General features: G+C 42.5%; 1 protein-coding gene across 1 annotated transcript in view; it reads right to left on the bottom strand.

The window, feature by feature from the left end:
• Positions 1-911: 911 nt before the first annotated feature.
• Positions 912-16808, bottom strand: part of LOC142596566 (uncharacterized) — a 35191-nt gene continuing 19294 nt past the window's right edge. Inside the window, 12 exon segments of the mRNA XM_075725748.1 lie at positions 912-1002; positions 1004-1038; positions 1041-1158; positions 2130-2186; positions 3151-3160; positions 3985-7548; positions 11010-11093; positions 11096-11238; positions 11240-13146; positions 13191-14001; positions 14003-14382; positions 14384-16243. Of these exon segments, the coding sequence (XP_075581863.1) occupies positions 912-1002; positions 1004-1038; positions 1041-1158; positions 2130-2186; positions 3151-3160; positions 3985-7548; positions 11010-11093; positions 11096-11238; positions 11240-13146; positions 13191-14001; positions 14003-14382; positions 14384-16243 (9060 nt within the window).

The following is a 16808-nucleotide window of genomic DNA, read 5'->3' as shown; positions in this document are numbered from 1 at the left end:
AGGACTGACTCGGACTGCCTGGTATTTGAATGACATTGGGAAGCTGGCCTCTGTAGAAGCTAACAACTTCAGTCATTAGCATAGTGAAGGTATTTTTTGCTACTGTTCCTGGCATGCATTCAGAAACATTACCATACCACCTGTCCTGGTTTTGGCTGGGATAGAGTTAATTCTCTTCCCAGTAGCAGGCATAGTGCTGTGTTTTGGATTTAGTAGGAGAAGAATGCTGATAACACACTGATGGTTTAGTTGTTGCTAAGTACTGCTTATGCCAGTCAAGGACTTCTCAGCTTCCCATGCTCTGCCAGGTGCACAAGAAACTGGGAGGGGGCACAGCCAGGACAGCTAACCCAAACTGCCCAAAGGGCTGTTCCATACCATATGACGTCATGCTCAGTATATAAACTGGGGGGGGTTGGCCGGGGGGCAGCGATCGCTGCTCGGGAACTGTCTGGGTATCGGTTGGCGGGTGGTGAGCAATTGCATTGGGCATCACTTGCTTTGTATATTGTTATTACTACTATCATTATTATATTCTTATTATTATCATTACTATTTTACTTTATTTCAATTATGAAACTGTTCTTATCTCAACCCAGGAGTGTTTCTCACTCTTACTCCTCCGATTCTCTGCCCCATCCCATTGGGGTAGGGGGAGTGAGCGAGCGGCTGCGTGGTGCTTAGTTGCTGGCTGGGGCTAAACCACGAGACATCTGAAGTAGTCTATTTTCTCTCCAGGCTCAGGGTGATTACGTGGCTGAGCACTAACTACAATTATTGACGATGTGGGGGAGAGCTGTGCATGTAGCATTCATCAGTGAAGACTAGACATATCTCCCTGACACCCCTCTTCCCCTCCTTGTCCCCTGATCCTGTAATAGTCATTTTTCCTGAGGTTTTGAAGCAGGGGATTAGATGTGCTTCACAAACTCTGGCAGCTCTATTCCCATGCACAGGGTAAGCGCTCCAGCCTTCTCCAGGGCAAAGGTGGGGTGAGCAGCATTTGTGCTTGATGGTGAACAGCACCAGTCCTCTCTCTCTGCATTGAAGAACAACAGTCTGCCATCACTGTAATCCAACAGGATGCTGATCCTGGCTGGGTGTTCTGTCACATGGACATCACTCATCACACCGATGTGAAGAAATCTGTAAAACAAGCTGCAGGAAAATGGAAAACAGAACACAGTGAGCTTCCTTATGGTGATTTACCAGAAATAATCTACTGCTTAATTCCCACCTATTAACAGGTTGCCGCATACAGCAGTGTGTCACATGGCAACAGAATTTTGCTCAGTATGTAACCCTCCTACCTGAGCGAATGTGGCATTGCTTCAAAGCCCTGCCTGGTGTGCTGATGAGCCTTTTTACTTAGCATCTTTGGGCTCTCTGAATAAGGGCAGACTTGCTGTAATCATATTCATGTACATCTTTCTTATTACATGTCTTTTTGGGGATTTAAGCATGAGCTGTGCTTTGGTAAAACCCTTTGCATCTCAGATGTTTCGTTTACCTAGTTATGTTCATGCATCCATATGATTTCACACAAAAAACCCACACTTGTTTAGATCAAGAGCACCTTTACACTGTTAACAGGGTTATGACTTACAAACCTCCAAATTACCTGGCACTGGCCTGCTGAAGACTACCCCAGTGCCCTGCAGTCCTACCACAGTGGCAGGTCGGTGCCTGTCACTGTGAAGGACAAGGCAGGAGAAGGCATTCCCTATGGAGGCTTGAAGTCTCCTGGAGCTGGAAATAGATTCTAAAAAGATCGCGTTTACGGATATAAATACGCTTGCTGGGATTTTGTGAAGTAGTTCAGGATATGAGCCTGGAATGACAAAGCGGTGGCAAAGGAGGTATTAAAGTTTGATTCACTGGCTGGGTGAAGGGAGGCTTGAGATTTCTTTTTTTTTTAATTATTATTATGTTTTAGAGTGCATTATAAGATTTTTTTAATTAAGTGGAGGAGGACTAAAGCTCCTTTGTAGTTGTCCTTTTCTTATTACTGAAATTTGCAGAAAGAAAACAGATGGGTCCTTTCTGCTCTCGTGATTCTTGAAGCTGGCCAGCTTTATTTATGTGAAGGACAAGTGACTTCCCAAGCAGCTAGACTGACTCAGCTTTACCTGGTTTGTGTAGGACAGCAGTGCATGCACCAGGAGGTATCACTCAGCCCCAGGACACTGCTCCATGATGTTCATAGAATCATTTAGGTTGGAAAAGACCTTTAAGATCATCCAGTCCAACCATTAACCTACACTACCAAGTCCACTCTAAACCAATCAAGGGTAGACTAGACTAAACCATGTCCCCAGGTGCCACGTCTACCCGTTTTTTGAACGCTTCCAGGGATGGTGACTCCACCACCTCTCTGGGAAGCCTGTTCCAATGCTTGACTACTCTCTCCGTGAAGAAATTTCTCCTAATATCCAACCTAAACCTCCCCTGGCGCAGCTTGAGGCCATTTCCTCTCATCCTATCGCTAAGTACTTGGGAGAAGAGACCAACACCCACCTCGCTACAACCTCCTGTCAGGTAGTTGTAGAGAGCGATAAGGTCTCCCCTCAGCCTCCTCTTCTCCAGGCTAAACAACCCCAGTTCCCTCAGCCGCTCCCCATCAGCCCTGTGCTCCAGACCCTTCACCAGCTTTGTTGCCCTTCTCTGGACACGCTCCAGCACCTCAATGTCCTTCTTGTATTGAGGGGCCCAAAACTGGACACAGTATTCCAGGTGCGGCCTGACCAGCACTGAGTACAGGGGCACAATCACCTCCCTGCTCCTGCTGGCCACACTATTCCTGACACAAGCCAGGATGCTGTTGGCCTTCTTGGCCACCTGGGCACACTGCTGGCTCATGTTCAGCCGGCTGTCTACCAACACCCCCAGGTCCTTTTCGGCCAGGCAGCTTTCCAGCCACTCCTCCCCAAGCCTGTAGTGTTGCATGGGGTTGTTGTGACCCAAGTGCAGGACCCGGCACTTGGCCTTGTTGAACCTCATCCAGTTGGCCTCAGCCCATCGGTCCAGTCTGTCCAGGTCCCTCTGCAGGGCCTATATATACCAGTGATACAAGCCCTTCGGGAATTTTAATGAAATTACACAAAAACTGTATTATCTTCAACTGAATATGTGCCAGGAAAGAGACCTCACCTTTCAGATACTGGGGTGAGATTAAATAGCTTGTCACCAAGAAAGGAACATCTGTATACTTATACATGAACAAATCTGATATGGGAAAAGTGAGACATCGCATGCATGCCATTTTGACAAGCAGAACTGCGATTTAATGAAGAATAGCTTCCACAGAAACAAAAGCATTTTCACTGGTATTGCTAGCAAAGGAGTACACTACTGAAATGGAGGGCATTTCTATCTATCTTTTAGAGTGCTACAGCTTAGAAATAGTGGGAAGAAGTAGGACTTGCTGAACTCTTAACTGCACTACAGCTAAAACACTACTGGCACAGATGAACATGAACTGAACAGAAAATGAGGATGGAGTTTCAACAAAACTGTGTAAACTGTGTAAATAGTCTAACATCTCTGAGCAACCAACACACATAACTGGGACGATGATACTGGTCCCCACATATGGAGGTTTCTGTACCTTGTCAAGTGAAATGAGCTGCTGTTACTAAAAATTTCTTCTCATAGAAACAACACTCTTCCCATTTCTCCCCCTACACTTACAAATCAGACAAACTTATACAGATGAGAAGGCTAAAAGATGGAAAGTCTGGTAACAGCTACATATAAACAAGGTCATTCAAACTTCTGAACAAATAAAAATATCAGCTTAACAAGCCTAGGACTCTAGAGAATACCTTAATGATAAGATAGTCTCCCTTCAAGAGCTCTCACAGGTGTTTAGGAATAGTTTTTATTTTATAGATACTGTGACAGCCTCTGGACTGCTCTCTGAAGCCTCTCCACTGACAATGCAGGAGGCCTAGAGAAATTAGCCTCAGTATCTCCTTCCCTCACCCAAATGAATTTTTACCTTCATCTTGGTTGCAGCAGCATCTAGTGTTGTGTCTTCATGGTCTTTATGTTCTCCAAAAAGCTTGTCAACAGCAGATATTGGGAATTTGCAGTGGTAACAATATGTGTCTGCTTGCGCTTTCTTCAGTTCTCTTTGTGGGCTCTCAACTTGAGGAATGTTTGTTGCTGATTTTTCAGGATACATCGCCACAAAGCCTGAATCTTCAAGCTCAACAGGTGTTCTTTACTCTGGCTCATTATCAAATTCATAACTATCACCAACATGCTCAAAAGAGTCCCTGTCTTCAAATAATAGCTCCTCATGTGTGAATTCAGATGATATTACATCTCGCAAAAGTTGTTCTTGCGTAATCACATCATAGTCCATTGACTCAGCGAGATCTTCATAAACGTCAGGGTGCTGCTCCTCTCTTTGTAAGTCTGGCTTCTCTGTTTGCTGAATAGTAGGGACACGTGAAAGATTTTCCTGGGTATACTGATCATCTTCACTGTCTTCAACAGGAGTCCTGATATATGGGACATATTTTTCCATTTGAGGAACTGCTGTTATTTCATGCTGTTCTTCCTGCTTATTACCAGCTTCTTGATATGCAGCTCCCTGATAATCCACTAGTTGACTATACTCTTGATGATTTGACTGCTCTGGCAATTCCTCAGTTGTTTCTACAGGTACATTTTCTTCTTCTCTTTGTTCAGTGGTATCACTTCTTGCACCTGAAAAAATTACTTTGCTTCCAGAAGGAATGGCATGCATTGATTTACAAATTGTTGCTTGAATCTCACCGTCAACCTGGACTTTCTCTCTCTCCACAACACCCCTTTCTGGCAGAATCTCAGTTCCGACACATGAAAGGTCACCAGACCCCTGCTTGTGTTTGTCCTCTGAACTCTGAACTGAAATTCCTCCACTAAAAGACTCATCCTCTGGTATCTGATCCTTTTGAGGCCCTATGGCCTTACTTGGAATTTCATCTTTAAGAATGTATTTTTCAAAATATATTCCTGTTCTATCATCTGTGTCTGAATTTCTACTAGGGAAAGACACATTAGAATTACCACTTTCCTCATCAGAAGGAGTCTCATCCTTTGTCTTTTGTCCTACTGCTTCTGCATAGAGGTCCTTGTATAAAAATAAGAGAGCAGGTGGCTCCTCTAGAAGCTCTGGATTAACTGCAGCAACAGTGGTAGGGAACAACAGAGATCATTCTAGCACTCCTTCTTCTGAATCAAAGAGTGGGGTCCCTGGTGACTTCTGTTTATCTCCTACATTTGTAACTTTTTTACTGCTAATGTCAATTGATTTCTGCAGAGGTAAAGGTTTTGGAGCATCTGCATAGGACTGCATTTTTCTTTCTCCTTTCACAGTACCATAAAAGACTTCATCCAGATCCTCAAGTAAGGAAAACTCCTCTTCCAAAGTATCTATCTCAGTGCTTTCTGTAAAAGATGTGGCTTCTTCCACAGGTTCATTGGGATCTTCTGTCACAGGAAACAATGAACTTGGTCTTTCATAATGTGGCTTAATTGGGGATTTGTCATCAGTCAAGGTATATTTTTCAAAATAATCCATATCAGCCATACCATTATTAGGATCCAACACTGCATTATTGTTGTTTTCTGGCAACATGGAATTTTCTTGTTGTGTTTCTTCAGTTTCCTCAACATCATCATTTTTGACCAATTCTTTTAGCTCATGGCTTGCAGGCTTTCCCAACACTGAGGTTTCTGAAATTTCTATGGTTGTTCCAGAAGCTAAGGCTCTATGGTCATCATCAGCTAATTTGCTTTTAAATGAAGGATTTTTTCCCAAGTATTCTAGTTTATCTGGCATGTATTTACTTTCTTCTTGATCAACAGAAGAAATATGTGTAGGAGCATGAATACTGAGTATTTCATGACCTTCTGAAATAATATTAAATAGATCTTTTTGTTCAGTAGGTTCTAGAGCATGCTGACTGTCTTCTACAGCACTCACATGTTCCATTTCTTCTCTTCTCAGGTAATGTTCAGGCACTTTAGACACTTTGTCTACCTCCAGATGTTGCATTGCTTCCATTTTTGTAGGGTTTTCAATGCTAATTTTGTCTGAACCTGGATTATCTCCTCCCAGAGATGGTAAATCATACCTTTGCGCTCTGTGACTAGTTTCTGAGGACACTCTATAGGAAATTTCACTTGACACTGAATCAGAAACTCTAAACATATCTCCTTTATTCTTTGTAGTACCATGAACTGTAAGTTCTGTGCAACTTCCAGCTGGGAATTGTTTTGATCCAAAATCAAAAGCTTCATTTGGAGAAAGTTGAATTCCTTGCTTGTCTACTTCTGTAGCTCTTATTGGACTAATTGAGCAAGCTTTCACCTCTTCTGCCAGCCAGCTAGCTAGCCCAAAAGATGGAATATCTGGGTTCTGCTTTTCATCAGAAGTAGAGCAAACGGATTTCGTCTCTGCTGAAGAAAGGCTGCTCCATTCACCAGAATAATGCTGAGTTTGGTGTGTCACAGTTTCATAAACAAGATCTGATAAAACAGCTCCCAGATGCTCTAAGGATGTGTGATTTTGCTTTGCAAAATATGGTTGCATTTCATGTCTATCCTCTCCTTCAGTATAAATGCCTGAAACTGTTAGCTTTCCAAGCATGCCTACTACATTGGATAAAGATGATGGAATATTTTGTTTCTCTTCATAATCAGTGAAAGCCACTGACACTGACATTTCAGGTAATGTATGAAAAGGTACAAATGAATCTGACAACACTGCTTGCCGGTTTGCTACAGCAGTCACCTTTGACTCTGTGGTCACCAACCTTGGTACTTTCTGCACATCAGGTTGCATTTCTTGCTTATCCTGATCAGTAGTGAATTTGGGGGGACTTCTTAGCTGCTCTGATGACAAATATTGTGTGTCCACCAAATGATCTTGAGATTCTTGCTCATCTTGGTCCTGTGTGCACGTTAGAGACATATTCTCCAACTGCACTGTCTTCAAGCTTGCTGGTTTAGGTGAATATAGCTGATTTTTTTGCAATTCTTTTTCATCATGTGGTGGAATTACATGTTTACACTCTGATTGTGCAGACTGGGAAATAAGTAGCTGCATGCTTTGCTTTTCTTGTTCAGCAAGGGACCATGTGGGAACCAAATACTGAGAAGCAGGATTTGAATAAGGTGGAATTTCTTGCTGACATGTTTCATCAACTGAATAAAATGTAACTGAAGGTTCAGGCTCCAGTTTTGAAGGTACAGTTAAATAATCTTGACTTTCCAGAGTTTCTGCTTTATCTATAGAATATGATAAATTTAATTGTTCAGATTCTAATTGTGTAGCTGTGTGGAAGTAATGTGGAGTCTGTTCTCTCTCTGTTTCAGGTAAAATTACATGTTCAGCCTCTGACTGTGCAGCCACAGGCAAATGTGGGTGAACTTTTGTATTCTCTGCTTCTTTTCTTGCAAAGAAGAATCCTGACTCAGGCTGGACAGTTTCTGACTGTTCTGTTTTACAATGGGTGTACCCTTTCCGTAAAGAAATTTTTCCTAATTTCCAACCTAAACCTCCCCTGGCGCAGCTTGAGCCCATTTCCTCTCGTCCTATCGCTAACTACTTGGGAGAAGAGACCAACACCCACCTCACTACAACCTCCTTTCAGGTAGTTGTAGAGAGCGATAAGGTCTATGTTGCCTCATAGCAAATCCCAATCCTATAGCTTCTGCAGGCAGAGACAATGGTTTCCCAGTAATGATGTCCCCGAGCAGGCAGCAGTTCACCCAGGATTGAAGGAAACCTATTTTGTGGAAGAGGTGTACAGTAAAGTGAGTGTGGTGATAGACCAAGCATATTGTGATATTTCTTATAGTCACATCATGCAGCAGCATCTAAAATTACTAACGGATTGCACTCTGTTATTCTTCTTCTAAATGCAGGGTTTTATCAAAGATTTGAATGTTGTCACTAAGAGTCATTTCATCTTTGCACTGACATGGACCCATACTGAAGAGTGAAAACCATGAAACTTTACCCAAATTTGTATGAAGATAGCAAAAGGTAGAAAAGGTGACTTTGGAGGCAAAAACGGACCTCAAATTTAGCAGGCTTGTTCAAACTAGAAAGCATGGCTGTTTTAAGTAGACACTGACAAACATCTTGTGTGCATTCAGCTGTAACAGTAAAAAAAATTGCTTAAAGCAGTAATACCCCATTACCTTTTAAGAAGCCATATCAGTATGACACAACTTCATACAAGTGTACCTGTGCTTGTGATGTGACTGATATCAGCATGTCAAAAAAAAAAAATGTTTGCAATGGATGGAGCTAGCCTGGTACAATCATTCTAACATATCCCAGGAGCACTTCCTAATTCTCCAAAGCCATAGATGCTTTGGAAAATGTTACCAGTAATGCCCTCAGAAGAGGAAGCAAAGTAAAAGGATTGATTACTTCTAGCCACAACATATTCAAAAATAAGCCCACAAATCTGGCCTTCTCGAGGCAGCAACAAGTTGCTTTGAAACTGAAGTGCTCTGAAGGATTAAGCAGTGACCATGGACCGAGGCAAACCCAGCAGTCCCAGCAGTGCGACACTGAACTCTTCCCAGCACCTACATCAGTGCTGCAACTGGCTTTATTGAGGTATTGCAATGTTTGAAAGGGAGGTCTATCACACAGACTGAAACAATTCAGTTCTACAAAATTAGTTAGCGCCACGTGAAAGCTACCTATAGACAAAAATAAGAGTGAGAGGCCCATCCCGAACCCCACAGAGAGGCGTGCTCGGCATGCTGGTACTCACCCAGTGACTTTGGCTTTCTCAGGAAGGCGGATCACAGTTGCATCGGGGGAGATTTGCAAAGCGGGATGGGCTGTGTCACTCAGTAGGCGAAATCGAGTTCCTGGTACAATTCATGACAAAGAAACATCGGTTCTGAGAGGCTGGCAACATTAAGACAAGATGAATCATAAAATGTTAAGCAACAATTACTGCCATCTTAGCTGGACAGAGGTAGGAGTGACAGAAAGTTGGGTGCAAATGCAAGGACTCTTCCAAGCTGGGCCTGACTGGGATGGCAGTCTTCTGGCAACTAGGCCCAGGGAGCATAACAGGTTATATTATTCAGAAAAGTAGCTAGGTGATAAAGAAGTCTTCGGTATTAAAGAAGGTTGAATCATTTTCAATCAATTGCTTTTTCAGAATAGCAAATTTGAATTTTGAGGCTGGTTTGGAAGAAACATACATGATTTAACACTATTTATCTGGAAACCTTAAAGTTTAAATCATCCATTACATTTTAAAACTGCTCTGCATGCTTCCTCATCCCTGAACCCCAAAGTCCATAAGGTTTTAATTTTGGATTTTTTTAAGGTCATGGAATCTTTTATCAGAATGTGCTCTGCCAAACTCAAGCAAACTGAAATCCCTGAAGAATATTTAATCATTTCATATCTCTGACAGAATTCAACGTTCTTGCTTTTGAGGTCACATCGGTTTTACATTGACATAAATCTACCAACTTCAAGTGAAGTAGTTCCAGACTGTGCTTATTTTAAGCAGCTAAAATACGGTCCCTTTTATTTCAATAACTTGCTTACTCCCATATTGGAAAGCTCAGTTATGATTTCTGGAGGAAAATGCCATCTTTGACCACTTTGCCCCTCCACCCCATTGTTTTGACATCAGAAAATGGTGATGTACCTTTAGTTGAGATGAGAGCAGCTTCACTTTGTTCACTTGTCCCAAATGGGTTGACAGCCCTCAAGTAGAAGAAATAGTTCACATTGGGCTCCAGGGATACTTTCAGTTCAGGTCTCTTTATACTAGCAAAAGATCTGCAAATTTCAAAGATTTTCATACATGAAAATGTATGCAGGTATTCAAACCAGGAAAGAATAATTTATGCAAACAGCTAAGCCACCTAACAGTATTGTTGACTACTGAAACAATAGGCACCATAGAGAAACTCCAAATTGGAAAGGTGAACGCTGGTTTCAGACACAACTGGGTTATGTAGGAGCTTCGGCATTTTACTTCACAGATCCTCCTTACTTTGTCTGACAAATTTTCAGGCCTTTGTTCCTTTACTGCCTTCTCACTCAGTGCAGTCATTTGGTGTAATGCTCACTGTATGTTCATTTTGCAGCATAAGTCATCACATAAAATGCAAGCAGTACAGAAACAAATTCTCATCCATCTCCTCTAAAAAGTCTGCATTACAAAATGAGCAAGCTTGTGCAGAAAAAAAACCCTTGTAATTAATTCAGCTGCACAAGAGTGAACGCGCTTGCTGTGTTTGTACAGTCTGGGCACGTGCTCGACATCCAAAAGAACAGATACCCTTATCTGAGACAGCACAGAAACCGTGTGCTGCTTATTATGAACTCCTTGCTCACAAATTGTTCATCAACAAAGTCTTGGCTCTGTCTCCCTCACGGTGCTGTGCACTCTAACAGGCTGATTTTGCAAGAGGCAGCAGCAGGGGAACTGCCTTTGCACAGTGCCCTGCTTTGACTAAGTCTCCCCTTTGTGGTGCCTCAAAAGTTCAAGCCCTCACGTCCTCAACCGCTGATGTCTTGACTCACTGCAGGAAAGCAAGAGTCAGCACCCACTCAACCTGCTTTGCAGGCGCTTTGAAGTGCCAGTGAAAGTACTTTGGCATTTTTCTAGTCATCCAATTTTATTTTCTATATTGTCAGGCATATGAAAGTTTGGCTTAACAAATTCTCACACACTGGATCCCAATTTTCCTCATTTTTGCCTCATGTAATAACGGCAAAGCCAGACAGCGTATACCCACCACATTGTACACCTGCAGGTAAAGACTGTTTATCTGTAAAAATTAGACAATTTCTTCAAAAAAATGCTTATAGGAATCTTCAAGGAAAGTATTTAATTTTTCAAGTGTAATGCAGGTCTTTTGAGATAACTCCCCTGCCCTCTGGGCTGAAAGATGATAACCTCAGTAGTATGAGGAAGGGCTGAATGCAGGAGTCTTGCTCTGCTCTCCAGATAATTCACGAACAGGAGACATGCCTTCTTCTTGACTTCCTTCTGGTTTTGTTTCAGAAACAGAATGTGAAATACCCAAAGGTACAGACACTGTTCAGGAAGAGATGAATACAGTTTAATTTTTTGGCTCTCTGCTTCCTCAGTGGAAAAGGATAAATATTTTTGTTCAGTTTCCAACTGAGAAGTTAGAGATGAAGTAGCCCCAGTGTCTCGCTTCTCTGAACGTCCTGTTCTCATGCTTTTCTGCTTTGTCAGTAGAACTTGATAAATCTGATTGTTCAAAGTCCGGTTGTGCAGTTTCCTGCTCCTCAATCCTGCCAAAGGTATATGATACAGAAGGTGTTTCTGGTAGCTCTGTTTCAACAACAGAGTTCTGAAAATTAATGCACTGCAGTTCAGGTTGGGCCCCATCCCCCTGCTCCTTTTCATCCATGAAGGATGACATTTCTGGGTGCTCCAGCTGGGCAGCCTGTGGCTGCTCTGCTTTGCCATAGGAGTACAATAAATCTGGTGGTTTTATTCCACAAGTGTCTGCTTTTCCAAGAGAATATGACAAATCTGGATGCTTTGATTTTAGTTGTTCCATTTGCAACTGCTCTGCTTTTCCCGTGGAATATGAAAAATCAGAAGGCATAAACCCTGCTTGTGCAGTTTCCTGTTTTTCTGTTTTGCCAAGTGAATGTGATAAACCTTGTTGCACTAAGTCTAACTGTGAAGCTGGTTTCTGCTTTTCTTCATCAAGGGAGTGCAAAAAGCCAGTCTGGGCCATTCCCTTTTCCTCTAGTTTGCCAAAGGACTCCAAAAGCTCTGGATGTTGCAGTACTATTTGGGCAGGTTGCGAGTGCTCTGATTTGTCAGCTGGATAGGATAAATCCATTTCTTCCACCTCTGGTTGTTCAATTTCATGGTGTTCTTGTTGGCCAACAGAATATGACAAATCTGGATAGTTTGATTTCTGATGTGTAGCTTCCTCTTCTATTTCTGTAACAGAATAAGATAGCTGTGGATGTCGCAACTCTGGCGATACCATTTCTTGTTCTCTTTTGCCAGAAGAATACAACGAACTTGTATGTTCCAGTTCACCTTGCACAGGTTGTATTATTTCATCTGTTTTACCAAGGGCATATGTTAAATTTTGTTGTCCTAAGCCCATTTGTGTCGTTTCTTGTGACAATGTTGTGCAAATGGAATATGATAAATTGGGTTCCCGCTTTGGATGTGCCATTCCTTGTTGCTTTGTTTTTCCAATGGGATGGGGCGTTACAGGCTGCTCTGATTTCCATTGCGTAGCCTGCGTCTGCTCTACTTTGCCACTGGAATATAACAAATCTGGATGCTCAACCTCTGGTTGTGCTGATCCTTGCTGTTCTGTTTTGCCAGTGAAATGCAGCAAGTCCTGATGTTCTGCTTGTACTTGAACAGTTTGTGGTTGCACTGTCTTGCCAGGGCAAGATGATAAATCTGGTTGTCCTAACCCAAGTTGTGTGGTTTCTTGTCGCTGTGTTTTATCAGTGGAATATGATAAATCTGAATGCTCCAACTCTTGTTTTGCCATTTCTCGTTGCTCTTTTTTGCCAGAGGAATACAAGAAGTCTGGAAATTCCCCTTCCAGTGGGGCCCTATTTGGTTGCTCTGCTGTGCCATGAGAACTTGACAACATCGGCCTTTCCAATTTCAGTTGTACTGTTTCCTCTGGGTGTAATGCACGGTTTCCCTTCTCCTGTTTGAACTCCAGTTGTGCACTTTGTTTTTCTTCACTAACAGAAGAGGACAAATCAAGGTGCAGTATTTTGCCCATGGCATCTGAGATGCCTGGATGTTCAGACTCCAGTGGGGCTACCCATAATTGCTTTGTTTTGACAAAAGAGTGCAACAAATCATGTTCTTTCAACTGTGGCTGTGTTGTTTTATGAGTTTCTGCTGTGCCAACAGAGAATGACAAATCTGCATATTCTGATTTTGCTTGGGAATTTTGCAGTCGTTCTGTTTTCCCCATAGAGCACTGCAGCTCAGGGTGTTCTGCCTGCATTCCTGCACTTTCCCATTGCTCTTCTTTGCCAAGAGATAATGAAAAATCACCTGGCTGTTCCAGCTCTGGTTGAACCTTTTCTTGTTGCTGTACTGTGCCAGTGGAATGCGATTGTGGCTGTGTTTTATCAATGGAATATGATAAATCAGCTCTGTTTTTGCCATTTCTCTTTGCTCTGCTTTTCCATTATGAGATGATGCACCTGGAAGTCCTAGTTTCTCTTTTGCAGCTTGTGGATACTCTGATCTGCTGACAGACTGTCCTTCATCAGGGCATCCCAAGGCTGTGTGCTCCATCCCTTGCTGCCCCACTTTGTCAGTAGGGGATGCCAAGTCTGTGTGGCCCAGCTCCAGCTGGGCAGGTGGGCGTTGCTCTGTTTTGTCACGGACATACAACACATCCAGCTGTTCCAACCTCAGCTGGGTTGTTTCCTGCACTTTGTCAAAGGAACATGCTAGACCAGGGTATTCAGGTTTCAGCTGTGCAGTTTGCAGTTCTCCTGCTTTGAAAACAGAATAAGGCAAGTCAGGATGTCCCTGCCCTGGTTCTGCCATTTCTTTTTGTTCTGCTGTACCCACAGAATGGGCCAAATGTGGAATTTCCACATCTGGCTGAACTGTTTTCTGTTTTGTTTTTCCAAAGGGAGAAGTTAAACCTGTTTGCTCTAATTCTTTTTGTACTCATCATTGTACCTCTGCTTTGTCCAGAGGATGTATCACATCAGTGTATTCTGTCTCTGGTGGGGCCATTTCATCATCTGGCCTGTCAATGGAAAATGATAAATCTGGTTGTTCCAAGTCCTCTTGGGCATATTTTATTTGTTCTGTTTTGCCAGGAGAATATGATAACTTTTCTTGCTCTAACTGCTGGTTTGTGGTTTGCTGCTGCTTTTCTCTGTCAACAGAAATTTTTCTGTGTTTCTGATCCAACAGTACTAGTTCTTGTTGGTTTGTCTCATCAGTGGAATGTGACATCAGGGTGTTTCATTTCCCATGGTGCAATTTCCAGCTCATCTGCTTTGCCAAGGGAATATGTCAAATCTGGATGTTTTGACTCTATTTGTGCAGTTGCTTGAGAAGCTCTTTTTCTGACCACTTTAGGCAATTTTTGATATTTTGGCTCAAACTCTTGAGTTGCTTGTTCTTTGGCTTTACCAAAGAAAAATGATAAATCTGGATATTTTGAATACAATTGTGAAGTTTCTTGCTGGTTATTTTGGCCATCAGAACATGACAAATTTTGGTATTTAGATTCCACTTCCATACTTTCATCTTGTGCTGCTTCACCCAGGGTTCCTGGTGAATCCAAATGTTCTGATTCTTGTGTTTCTCCCATGGAGTATGACAGCTCTGGATTGTTCTGATTCCTGCTCTACAGTGTCACCTGGTTTTGCTTCACCACTGTCACATGAAACATCTGGGTGTTCCATCACCAGTGGTGCAGTTTCCTGTTGCTTCAAACTAAATGGTAAGGTTGGATGTTCCAATTTTTCTTCTTGTTCAGCTTTGTGAAGGGAATATGACAGATCTGGATATTCTGAACTCATTTCCATTTCCAGTGGAGCTTCTTTTCCACTGGAAGATGGCAAAAATGTTTGCTCCAGCTCTGAATGTACTATTTCTTGTTGCTCTGTTTTGCCAGTAAAATATGAAAGAAATGGTTGCTCTGATTTGTGTTGTGTCATTTTCTCCTGCATTTCTGTACTTACGTAAAATGTCTGTTCTGGATATGCTGGCTCCATTTGCATTCCTTCTTGTTTTGGTTCACTGAAAGAATATGGCAAAGACGGATGCACTAACTCTGGTTGAGCTGTTTCTTGCTGTGCCAAATTCATTTGGTCTATGTCCTTTGGCTCTTCTTTCCCCCAGGTTTCTGACAAATCTGAATACTCCAGTTCCATTTGCATAGCTTTTTGTTGGGCTGTTTCCTGCTGTTCCAGCTCTCTTTGTACTATATCTTGTTCCATTCTGCCAAAGGAATACAATATATCTGGCTGGGCCAAATCCAGTGGTGTGGCTTCCTGTTGCTGACTACCAGCAGTGGAATAGGAGGGAACTGAATGCTCCTGCTCCAGTTGTGCCGTTTCCCAGGGCTTTGCTCTGTCAATCAAATGTGACAAGCCCAAAGATCCTGACTCCATTCTTTCTTGCATTACTTCCCCAGTGGTAAATGAGAACCCCCTATTTTCTGAAGCTAGTTGTACATTTTCATGTTGCTCTGCTTCACTAATGAAACATGATGGCTCTGGACCTTCTAAGTCTTTTTGTACAGCTTCTCGTGCTGTTTCTCCATGGGAATATGGCGAATCTGCTTGTTCCAACTTTGGTTGCAATATTTCCTGTTGTTCAGTTTTGCCAGTGGAATATGATGTATCCAGCTGTTCTACCCTTATCTGTGAGGTTTTATGTTGCTGTTCTTTTCCAGTAAAATATGACAAAACTGGATGCTCTGACTGCAGTTGAGTAGTTTCTCCTTGCACTCCCTTGGCATGGGAATACAGCTTACCTCCAGGTTGTGAATCCTGCTGTACAGGCTGTGGCTGTTCTCCTTTGTCGCTAAAATATGACATAATAGAATTGTCAAAATCTACTTGTGCCAATTCTTGCTGCTTTGTTTTATTCATGGGATATGGTAAATCTGAATGTGCTGTTTCCAGATACCCAGTTTGCTGTGTCTCAGCTCTTCCAGTGGAATCAGATATATCTGGATGTACCAATTGGAGTTCTATAGCGTTTTCTTTCTCTGCTTCTTCCATCAAACATGATAAATCTGAAGGTTCCAACGCAAGCTGTGCTGTTTCTTCTTGCTCTGCTTCTTCAGGGGAATAAGACTCTGGCTGTTCCAGTTCAAAAGGAACAGATTTTTGTTTTTCTGTTTCTTCCCTGGAAAATAAAAACTTCTGATGTTCCGTTTCCAGCTGTGCACTTTCCAATTCCTCTGTTTCTTCCATGGAAAAAGAAAAGTCTGGATGCTCCATCTCCAGCTGTGCACTCTCTGATTCCACCATTTCTTTGCTGGAATATGAGAAATCTGGATGTTCTGTCTCCAGTTGGGCACTCTCCAATTCCTCTGTTTCTTTCATGGAAAAAAGCAATTCAGGATATTCTGTCTCCAGTTGTGTGCTCTCCGATTCCTCTGTTTCTTCTCTGGAATATGAGAAATCTGGATGCTCCATCTCCATTTGTGCACTCTCTGCTTGTTTGGTTTTTTCAATGTGTCCTGGTTTCGGCTGGGATAGAGTTAATTTTCTTCCTAGCAGCAGGCATAGTGCTGTGTTTTGGATTTAGTAGGAGAAGAATGTTGATAACACGCTGATGTTTTTAGTTGTTGCTGAGTACTGCTTATGCTAGTCAAGGACTTTTTCAGCTTCCCATGCTCTGCCAGGCGCACAAGAAACTGGGAGGGGGCACAGCCAGAATAGTTGATCCAAACTGACCAAAGGGCTATTCCATACCATATGACGTCAAGCTCAGTATATAAACTGGGGGGGGTTGGCCGGGGAGCAGCGACCGCTGCTCGGGAACTGTCTGGGTATCGGTTGTCGGGTGGTGAGCAATTGCATTGTGCATCACTTGCTTTGTATATTATTATTACTGTTATTATTATTATATTGTTGTTATTATTATTTTACTTTATTTTATTTTAATTATTAAACTATTCTTATCTCAACCCAGGAGTGTTTCTCACTCTTACTCCTCCGATTCTCTCCCCCATCCCATCGGGGTAGGGGGAGTGAGCGAGCGGCTGCGTGGTACTGAGTTGCTGGCTGGGACTAAACC

This window comes from Pelecanus crispus, chromosome W, assembly GCF_030463565.1.
Source record: "Pelecanus crispus isolate bPelCri1 chromosome W, bPelCri1.pri, whole genome shotgun sequence".
NCBI lineage: Eukaryota > Metazoa > Chordata > Aves > Pelecaniformes > Pelecanidae > Pelecanus > Pelecanus crispus.
Note: the sequence above shows the minus strand (reverse complement) of the source record. Positions and strands in the feature narration are given on the sequence as shown.